Source organism: Odontomachus brunneus, unplaced genomic scaffold (assembly GCF_010583005.1).
Source record: "Odontomachus brunneus isolate Ranch 3 - 2012 unplaced genomic scaffold, Obru_v1 Obru_scaffold_245, whole genome shotgun sequence".
In the NCBI taxonomy this organism is placed as follows: domain Eukaryota; kingdom Metazoa; phylum Arthropoda; class Insecta; order Hymenoptera; family Formicidae; genus Odontomachus; species Odontomachus brunneus.
In genome coordinates, this window is record NW_022639695.1 from 39,269 (window position 1) to 50,887 (window position 11,619).

Consider the following 11,619-nt stretch of genomic DNA (forward strand, 5'->3'; position numbering starts at 1 on the left):
CTGGATGGATTAAAATGGTCCACCCTGTATATATATATATATATATATATATATATATATATATATATATATATATATATATATATATGTATTAATGTGCGTGCGTGCGTGCGTGCGTGTGTTTGTGTGTGTGTGTGAGCGTGCGTGCGTGCGTGTGTGCGTGCGTGCGTGCGTGCGTGCGCACGCGTGCGCAGGGTGTCCCGTACTATTTTTGCAATCTCTTATGAGGACGTAGAGCGGATTGAGATGAACACAAAAGTCCTATGCCATTTTGCGATATTCGCAATAATAATCGAGATATTAATATGTATATATACAGATCTTTTTCTTTTTACTTATTTTCGCTCTCAAAGTCACTATCTGTCGCGCGGCGTAGCTCGTAACGCTCATATATCGAGTTGCAGAGGCCGTTAATGTTATAGTGAAAAATATAATCTAATTAACGTTTTACGATGCAATATTACTCGTATTTGGTCCAACTTTGAATAAATTTTTAATTATTTAAGCATAACTGACAGTAGTTCTATAATGTCGTGAATAACCATTTTTTCCATTATGTGTGTGTATGTGCGTGCGTGCGTGCGTGCGTGTGCGTGCGTGCGTGTACGTGCGTGCGTGCATATGCGCGTGTGTGCGTGTGTGTGCGCGCGCGCAGGATGTCCTGTATCATCTTTGCAATCTCTCGTGAAGACGTAGAGCGGATTGAGATGAAGTCCTATGCCATTTTGCGATATTCACAATAATAATCGAGATATTAATTAAAAAAGATTAGTGATTGATAATGCGCGATATGGTAGATATGAGCGCGATATGAGCTGCAATTGCGTCGTCTGCCGTTGTATATTTGTACATTAAGTCAAACTGAACAAAAAGTCCTCTACCATTTTGCAAATAACATAAATTTTTAGATATTAATTAAAGAAAATTTGTGCATTATGGTACATAATCATAGAACAATTTTCTTTGATTAATATCTAAAAATCTATGTTATCATTTGCAAAATGGTAGAGGACTTTTTTGTTCAGTTTGATTTAATATACAAGTATACAACGGTAGACGGCGCAATTGCAACTCATCTATTATATCGTGCATTATCATTCACCAATCTTTTTTAATTAATATCTCGACTATTATTGCGAATATCGCAAAATGGTATAGGACTTTGTGTTCATCTCAATCCGCTCTACGTCCTCACGAGAGATTGTGAAAGTGATACGGGACACCCTGTATATATATATATATATATATATATCTTTTTCCTTAAGTCTGGCGTTATTATACTGATAATTTTCGGTTTCTACGAAGAAAAATACATAAGAAAATATAAATATAAAACGATCTCCGGGCGGTCGCAAAACTCTTAAAAAGTTATACCCTCCTTTCAACTATTCTTTAAGAATACTCTGAAATTTGAACAATTACAAAAAATAATAGTTTATTATGTTTTATCGTACTTGATTTTAACATGTTAAATGTATCATCTGATTATCACATCAGTGGTACTCTTGTTTCTTGTTTCTAAAAATCCATTTGTTTATCGTTTTTAATAATTTCGTTTTTAATATTTAATATGAAAAAGTAAGAGCGTTAAATATATGCGCTTTCTCGCCCAAATAAAATTAAAACATTAAAATGAAATATCGTCTAAACTTGTATTTTCTACAAAAGAAATGACATCAGTAGGTTAAACTAAGTAAAAATAACTTCTGCAAAGAAATTATATCAAAATGTTGCATCAATTGGAAGTAAACAGAAAGTTCTCAAAAATTAAAACCCAAAATCACTTGGTATGTGTTCAGGTTACATTAAAATTATTAAGCTTCCTGAAATGTTTGTATTTTAAATGTATAAAATGCTTTAATGCAATTAGCACGAAATATGAACCGTATAGTTTATTGAGGCTTGTATTTTAGGGTGTATGTTTACGGAAACGCCAAGTGCTTTTAGGTTTAGATTTTTTAGGACTTTTTGTTTAGTTCCAATTGATGTAATATTTTAATATTACTATTTTTACAGAAGCTATTTTCACTTGATCTAAATTTTTGATATTATTTTTTTTGTAGGAAATACAAATAACAATAAACAATGACATTTCGTTTTAACGTTTTCATTTTATTTGGACGAAAAAATGTATATATATTTTTACTTTCTTTTTTTTAAAGTAGGTAAATTTATATAGATATCACATTTTTTTACATATAAATTAGCTATCTTAAAAATATATTATTTTACATTAAATATTATATAAAAATAAGTGAAATTAACACTTACATTTTGTCAAATAAATATCGGGAATTGTTCAGTAAAATATAAAATATTAGTTTAATCATTAAAATTTATTTTGTCGTCTTAAAAATAGGCTCCATTTGATGCGATATACTTATGCCAACGAATAATCCAATCGTCGAAGCACTTTCCGGTATGATCTACAGCTCCTTCTGCGAATTTTGTTTTATGGCCTCAAGATATCTACGAAGTAGTAATTTGAGTTTGGGGAGCAGGAAAAGTCACACGGCGCCATAGCTAGCGAATACGGTGCTTAGTCGATGACATTCATTGAGTTTTTAGTCAAAAATTTGCGTACAAAGGTCGATGTGTGGGACGATGCATTATCGTGATGCAAAATCCAAGAATTGTTCTTCCACAAATCTGACATTTTCCGGCGAACATTCTCTCTTAAACTCCTTATAACGTCCAGATAATATTGTTGACTGTTTGCACCTTTTTTTTGCACCTTCCGGAAGGAATTCCAAGTGGACAACACAACGATAATCAAAGAAAACAATCAACATGACTGATTGAACGAGGCAAGTCTTCAATCACTTCTCGGTCTTCTTTGAGTGCTTTGTACCACTCGTATGCTCGTGTTTCGATAAAGTTGACTCACCGTAGGCCTTCTTCAACATTTTCAACGACTCAGCACAAGAAATTTCGTTGGCAACATAAAATTTGAGGCAAACTCTTTGTTCGATATTTTTATCCATTTTAAAAATCGCAGAGTATACTTGAGATCGACTAACAAAACTAACAGCTGTAAACAAACTAATTGATAGATGGCGCCAAAACTCTACGTGATAATTAGGTATCATGATACATTGGTACTTACAGCAAAAAATTTGTTTTCATACTTTTTATACGGACTTTTTAAATAAACAATTCCCGGTATTTATTTAACAGAATGTAAATTCGGATAATTTTTTACTAATATTGGATAAATTTTCTACTCTGAAGTCATGTAAATATTTTCACTCAAAATTAAAGAATTTTTTTTATGTATTTCATCATCACAGAAGAAATTTAATTTAATCGATTAAAATATTCATCATATAAAGTCAGAATTAAAACTTACTTATTACTTTAAAACTTGAATAAAACATTCACTCTTATAATTTTAAATATTTTTACAATCGTTTCGAGTGAATTTTTGCTCGTTTTGAATGGGATTTTATTCTAAGAAATTTAGAGAGTATGGAATATGATGTATATCATACTCTGTTTCTGTTATTCTTATCCTATTAAATTATTTCAACGTTCTTTGCCAACAGAACACGCGCTAATAGTATGATTGATATAAATCCATAACCGTATAGTAATTATTGTCGAACTGCAATACCAATTTTGTATTCCAAATTGATTCGCAAAATCAGAAATTTCGATATCTTACAAATAACTATTTTTCAATATCCTTTTCATTCCTTTCGATATACTTTTTATTATCGTTCGTGACATTATTTAGGATAAAGACATCGTAGAAATTGATTGATGAAGACGTTTACTAATTGTGTATTTGTAGATTTTTCACTTTGAACTGGAATATTTTGACTTATAGAACACATAGGCCAACAATAAAAATAGTTTTATTATGTAATATGGATCTAAGAAATCAAATGAGCCTATACAAAACTTCATAGGGTCAGTCCTTATGGTCGAATAATAAATCTTGCCTGTGATCAACTAGTTGATATAGTGTAAATATACACATTGGCTTCACACGTGCACTTGGCGCGAGACACTACCATGTTTCTTGATTTATTGGACATTTTGTTTCTCAAAAGTCAGCTTAGACCAGACAGTTTTATTATGCTATACATTTTTAGAGATTGTTCTGTCTTATAGATTTACTTTTGTAAGTTAAAAAAAAAGTTACGACTGGATAACATAATCTATGATGTCGTAACTTAATTTTATAATGATACCGAGTTAATACAACTTACAATGTTGGAATAACAAACAATAAATATTTTGGAAAAAATTTTTTGAGCATGTTCAGAGCTGCTCATCAACTAAATTTATAAATTCTATCGATAAAATTGATACTTAGATTATGTTATAAATCAGATTTGTAGCATATTAAGGAAAAATATTGTGCAAATTTGTTAAGTGATAGTGACGTAATATTGATTTAAAAATGGAAAATATGAAAATATGTTTTCGTCATCTTATGTATTTTTATTATGGCTAAGACAAAAACGTAACGCAAACTCGAAAGATAGATAAGAAGATTTGTGAGGTATACGGAGGTATACGGAGACAATGTTGTGAATGACTGTATATATATCAAAAGTGGTTTACCAAGTTTCGAATAGGAGACTTCTCTTTGGAAGATGTTTCACGTTCAGAAAGGTCTTTCTTGATTGATGACAACCAAATAGCCACTTTAATTAAAAATAAACAGCGCGTTGTCACAAGAGAAATTGCTGAGATATTTTAAATATTCAATGAGTTAATGAGTTGTAACTCATTTGCAGAAACTTGGATACATTAATTGATATAATATATTCCAGCAAACACAATAATATAACTCACATTGTCGTAATGTAACGACATGTAACGTGCTATGTACGTTACAAATAACATACACGTTAGTTGTAATTCCTTACTTAAATGAAATTATAGTCATATATCAGAAATATAGTCCGCAAATAACATGTTACTAAAAGATCATGTAATAGTTATATATACATATATAGGATGTTCAGTGTAACAGTCTGTACGATTTTTTAGATACTTACGATGGTTTAAGGAAAAGGTTGCAAAGTGAATTTTCAACTGCTTCGTGCTACAACTTGTAATAACAAAAGATAAAAAAAGATATATTTCTTTTTATAAAGAAATCACTTTGAATTTTTTAAATGGCACTATGCATTTTTTTACATGTTTTATATTGTAGATCATTTTATGTAGAATTCAACGCACTATCATAAATGTCATTTTTGCTAATATTTAATATCAAATATGCAGCATTATTTTAACTAATCGTATTTATAAGCAAATCTCACGGCTATTTTCAAATACTTTTAGAAATCGTGTTATAAATACACATGTAGCAACCTATCTCATTCTTCAGATTTATTCTCCGACAGATTCTCCGATGGATATTTTCTTATGGGAATATTTGAAAGCTTTTATGTATCAAATATCAATTAATACTGTTCGAGATCTTCAAGAAAAGATAATTACAGCTTGTGCAAATTTAGATCTATATATAGCCTAATAGCTACTACGCACAGTAATTTTGTGTTGCAGAAGTAGGCAAGCAATTTAAACATTTGCTTTTATAAGTTAGACTTTTCTATTGTTTTACTATTGTTGTTAATAAAAGTGACATTTGTCATAGTGTGTTGAATTCTTTTTAAAGTTCTCTACAATATTATGTAAAAAAGTGCATAGTACTATTTAAAAAATTCACGATTTTTTATAAAAAATAATTTTTTAACCTTTTATTATTGAAAGTAGTCTGCACGAAGCAGTTGAAAATTTATCTTGCAACCTTTTCTTTAAACTGTCGGAAGTATCTGAAAAATCGTGCGGACTATTACGCTGAATACTCTCTGTGTGTATATGTACACACACACATGTACGCGCACACGTACACATTAATAGCTAAAATATTATAAATGGAATATAAATTATCTATTTACCAGTTATCATAAGTATATAATTATATGTATAGGTTACAAATTATCAAATAAGTATTAATTAATTTGTAAAAATATATTTCCAAAAGTGCAATAATTATTTCATATAAAAAATTATATTTAGTAGGTGTAATAATATAAAAGTATCTTGCTATTCTAGATAGATTATCTATTAAAATACATTTATTCTCACGATTATAAATAATATTTTGGTAGGAATGATCGTTATTGACAAAAGTTATTATTCTTGAACAAAAAATACTACTTTATTATAACTCTCAGTAGTAGTTATGAACTAACAGTAATATTATAATTTCTCACTCAAAAATAAATATTGTTACATGTGTGTCATGTAACAATTACATTATTGAGTGGGAAATTGTCATATTGACATAATATTAGTTATTTGCTAGGAGAGTGGACAATATAGTACAAGTTTTGCTGCACCATAATCATTGTGATTGTTATATATGTTAATGCATTATGTTTTACATATAACACGATATAGAGAAGAATCCAATATTTATATATAAAAATGTTATATACATACATACATCACACACACATGCACATGCAAAGGCACACGCACATGCAGTGGCGTAGCCAGGAGGGTTGAGGAGGCTGCAGAAATTAATTTTCCCCCCGAAATTAATTTTCTGGGTTACGCTGTGAGAAAAATTTTTTTCGAATGACCTTTTTTGCTTGTCAAAAATAAAAAGTATAGTCCTCCCCGAAACTTTTTTCTGGCTACGCCACTGCGCACACGCACATGCACACACATACATCACATAATACAAACACTATACTTGTTATATTTAAGTTATTTTACTGTTATATTATTATAACAAAAAATAAGTTGTGTGTGTATGTGCGTGTGTTCTGTGCTTACTGAAATGTGTATTTCATGTATTCAGTAAAAAGAATTAATAAATAGAGACTACGTCTCTATTTATTTGCTCTATAAATGTAAGAATGAGTTATTTTGTAAATATTTAAAGACGAATATTGTGAAAAAAAGATTCTAGGAGATTCTAAGAGAAATGAGCTTCTATTAGTGCAATCCAAAGCTAACTTTCACACAAAGAAAATCATGTTGTGTTTAGTTAGATAGGAAGGAAATAATATATTATGAGTTTTACCAAACAATGAAATTATCAATTCTAATATATACCATTTGCAATTAGACCAATTAAAAGTAGCGATCGACAAAAAATCTCCGGACTGGCGTATCATAAAAGCTCATTGTTTTTTAGCATGACAATGCGAAACTATGTGTCTTTGATTATTCGGAAAAAATTGTTGGACTTCGTTTAGAATGTTTCGCCATATTCTTTTGACATTACATCCTTGGACTATCACCTGTTCCGTTCAATTAAAAACAATTTGAACGGTAAAGAATTTTAACTTTTGGAGGTTGTCAAAATTCACCTGGATAATTTCTTTAATGAAAAATCGACCAAATTGATGGAATAACGAAGCTACTTAAAATATGGTTCGACATTGCTAAAAAATGTGCTGCATACATTACTGATTAAAAATTAAAGCATCTTTATATCCAATTTTTTACTTTTAATTGCTGCAAAACAATCCAAGCAATCCAAACTTTCCAATCAACTCTATACATTTATAAGTTTTTACCATGTTCGTGTGTTCATAGTTTGTAGTATAGTTTCTCATGCATTTTTTCTATACATTTATTTAGAATATTGCTCGTTTACTGATTTTCCGATATAAACGTAAATGAATTAATATTATGCAATATTGCATTTTTCTATGGTTCTCAGGTAAGCTTGCTTGTCCTTTGAGGCAATTCCGATGTAACAATGGAAGATGCATACCAATTTCCTGGGTTTGCGACAAATCGGACGACTGTACTGACAATTCTGATGAAAGTCCAGAGGAATGTAAAAGTAAGTAATGCTACTAAATTGTATCATAATTCAGTGCATAGAAATATTTAAATCTTTGAGGAGATTTCTGAAGGCTACATCTACTCACCTCTTCTTGCTTATCCGGCGAGCTATGTAACTGATGCTCGCGGCGCTCAGTCTCAGAAGTGTGAATAATTAAATCTAAAAAAAAACATGTTAATAATAGTATCTCATAGATAACGTAGAAATCTATTGCTATATTATAATTAAAATCTTACAAGTTTTAAATGCCATATGTTAATTATGTAATAAATAATTTAAATTATAAGAAATTAGTTTCGTAAGAAACTAGTTTCGATCAGATTCTTCTAGCGTTTGAAACCTTCAAATATTAAGAGATACCTGAAATTGAGCACCGCGATCGTCAATTGCGTGACTTGCTGGATGAATAGAAGCGGTAAAAAGGAATTTGGAAATGTAGTTTTTGAAAGTCACTTCAAAAGTTCAAATAGTTCTCAGCATAATCTATCAAATAGTCAAAGGAAAAATATTTATAATCACTTTTATCACACGAACGTTCTCATATGACATTTTACACATTGGTTTTCGGACAATAACTTGTCTTGCCCAGTAAGTAAATTGAGCGCAGACTGACGTCAGATTGACATCAGATTCGAGCAGACCCTGTCGTTAGATCCATAGTCATCTATCGAGCTAATAGGCTGTTAGACTGTCGCCAGAATCTGCCGACAAGCTCTGACAGCAGACTTACAGCAGTACGCAGAGTTTGTAGCATATATATGACAGCAGAATGACGGCAGATTGCGCGCAGATCCTATCGTTTTGTAGGTTCTTCAATTAAATCTTTGGTAGAAAATTTTCTCATAATTTTTCATAATTATTCATAGAATGAGCGCTTTCTCATAAATACTCATAAATACTCATAAAATATAATGGAAAAAAAAAGTTTTTCTATATTATTTTTTCATAATTTTTAAGATTTTCTCTGGTGAGATTCGAACTTGAACCGAAGACATCTTTTGAATAATCGTCCGTCGCCTTAGGCACTACGCCAATTCCTCACTTGATAAAAAGTGCTTTGTATTGCCCACTTAAAGTTTAAGAAAGAAAAATCTTAAAGTTTGTTCATCTTTTAAACCGCAAAATATAGACGAAACCGTTTAGCATATAAATAATATAAGAGAGACGGGCACGATAATTCGAAATTAATTTTCTACTAGGGACTGTATAGAAAATCACTGCAATAAAACAGCAGATAATGATATTTTTCCATTATGTTAATAAAATACTGTGCTTTTACATGTGCGAATTAATTTGGTCGATCGTCCAGTTCAAGTTGTATTAAATTTTATCAAAATTGAAGCATGATATCCATACAGCATAAATGTCCGAAATACATCCCAGAGACATTCTAGAGATATCACATTGTCTTTGGAACGTCTTTGAGATGTATTTCAGACATTTGGTGCTGTATGAGATATATTTTCAAATAAACCATCACAAAAAAACTCTGTAAGTTATTTACATGACGGGACTAATATTTTATTCGGTGCTGCTGCCTTCAATACTTATTGACATGACGGTTAAATTAGTCAGATTTAATGACATAATGACATTTAAAAAAATTATAATAACCCAGACAGCACAAATGTCCAAAATTGAGTCATAAGACGTCTTTAGGACATCTTTAAGACATCTTTAAAACAATATTTTATAAATTTGTCTTAAAGATGTTTAAAAGATGTCTTAAAGACGTCTTATGATCTGATTTTGGACATTATGCTGTCTGGGAATAATATGAGAAATTGTATGAAAAATTATGAGAATTTTTACCAGGAATGGCATATATATGCCTTTAAATAACCATTTAAACTGGCCATTTAACCGTTGTACGATTTTATATCTATACTCGTTATTTCTCTATTATTGTTGCTTTTTTTATAAAAAAGTGTATAATACAATTTTAAAAGGTAAAAATTGTTTTTTATTGTGTATATGTGTACAATTATTGCACAATATAATTATTGTAACTCCTCTCAGAGTTTTACACGGTGTGCATGTGAAATTATCCCATTTAATGCGTACATATGGCCCTTGATAGAATTAAATAGCCTATCTACGAAACAGAATCTGTGCGCAATCTGCCGCCAGTCTGTCGTCAGAGTCTGTTGGCAGGCTCTGCGCGCAGTCTGTCACCAATCTGTTGTCAGAACAGATTCTGTGTTCAACAGATCTGTTGCCATTCTGTCTACAGACACTGTTGACAGACTCTGCGCAAAATCTGCTCGCACAGGTTTGGCTAGTTGGATGTATACATATATGGAAAACGGTCAGTGCATACAGCTATTTCAAAGCAATATTATTATTTTTTTGGAATAATTAACAATTATATATGAATATATAGATGCATTGTGTATGGTCGAGATTTTTAATTATCGTAAAACCAAAAAAATGTCAAGGCTATTATTTCAGATTGTGTGTATCAACCTTCATAAATGCAATTTTATTGCCTAGCATAATAATTTTTTAAATTTTCGGTCAAATATATCATATGATTAAATATTTGCATATCATGATTGTTATTTATTCTAGGAATCGGTAATGCCTAGAATAATTATCAATAATGATGCACGAATATCTTATATACAGTATACTTAGTCAAAAATTTTATATCTCGCTATGTTAAAGAATAGAACTGTATTTATGATATTTAGTATATAACTGGAACTTACTCGTGATGATTTATTAAGCGATAAGGATCTATTTATGGATGTTTTTTTTTTTAAATTCATTAATTATTTTTCTTTTTTATATTAATTGCTATTTGTTAAGGAATATCTGTGATATGTCTCTCTTCAATTAAATAATGAAATTTGAAATGAAATAATGAAATTTGAAATAACCAAAATCTTCCAATCATTAACCTCATCATGAAAATAAATTAATAAGTTAATAATATATGTGTTAGGCTTAGTATACAATTAATTTTTTAATATTTTAGGTGTTCGCGGTGAAGAGAAATGTTCAGTATAGCTTCTGGGTTTCGTTCTTCATGGATTTATTTTCGATGTTTTATGAACATTTCGATTATTCCATATTTCAGGTTGACCTTTCCTGAAAAAATTAATTGAAATGTTTATGAAACGTTGGAAAAAAATCTATGAAGGACGGCATCTCCTTAAGAGAATGTTGAAGTAGATGACGAACTCGAAAAATATTGATAACACAAAGACGATTGTCACTCACATAATCACGCTATCTTTTTCGTATTTCTTGTACGTATCGAACTTACGTAAATGTGTGTTGCTTTGTTTTATCATATTCAACGGAAAACCTAATTACACATCTGTAATTACAAATCTTTCTGTAAACTTTTCCGATATTCTTAAGTTTCTAAATTCAAATATAAAGGTACAGCAATGTTCTTCAAAATTTTTCTGTTTGAAGTATCCACACTTGCGATATGTATAAGTTGGGAAACTTTTGAATTAGATGAATATTACACTAACAATGTCTAGATATAGCTTCCGGAATGGAGCCGTGTCTTGAATCAGCGATATGCCGACGTTTCGCAAACGTTGCAGTTTGCATCATCAGGGCTGAGAACTCTGATACTGAGCTCCCTTGGGTAAAGGTAGTCCTTATATGCCCCCCTCCCCCCCTTTGTGTAGATGGTGTTTAGGGAGTAGGGGACGAGGCTTGAATCCAGCCAATCAGCGTATTTTAATTGATCAGCTGGTCAATTAAAAAACCGGGAGGGCAGTATGCCAAATAGAGTTTACTTGCATACCTTTGTCTCGGTTGAGGTT

At 30.7% G+C, this 11,619-nt stretch overlaps 1 protein-coding gene across 5 annotated transcripts in view; it reads left to right on the top strand.

Annotated features, from left to right (window-relative positions):
- The first annotated feature begins 6,687 nt into the window (after positions 1 to 6,687).
- LOC116852663 (low-density lipoprotein receptor-like) overlaps positions 6,688 to 11,619 on the top strand; it is a 229,263-nt gene continuing 224,331 nt past the window's right edge. For 2 of the 5 annotated variants that reach the window (XM_032833225.1, XM_032833226.1), the window contains exon 1: positions 6,696 to 7,828. In XM_032833225.1, coding sequence (XP_032689116.1) covers positions 7,672 to 7,828 — 157 coding nt within the window. In that variant the 5' untranslated portion in view covers positions 6,696 to 7,671. Of the gene's footprint in view, positions 7,829 to 11,619 lie in introns of all 5 variants that reach the window. The other 3 variants (XM_032833230.1, XM_032833228.1, XM_032833227.1) reach the window with 3 other exon arrangements.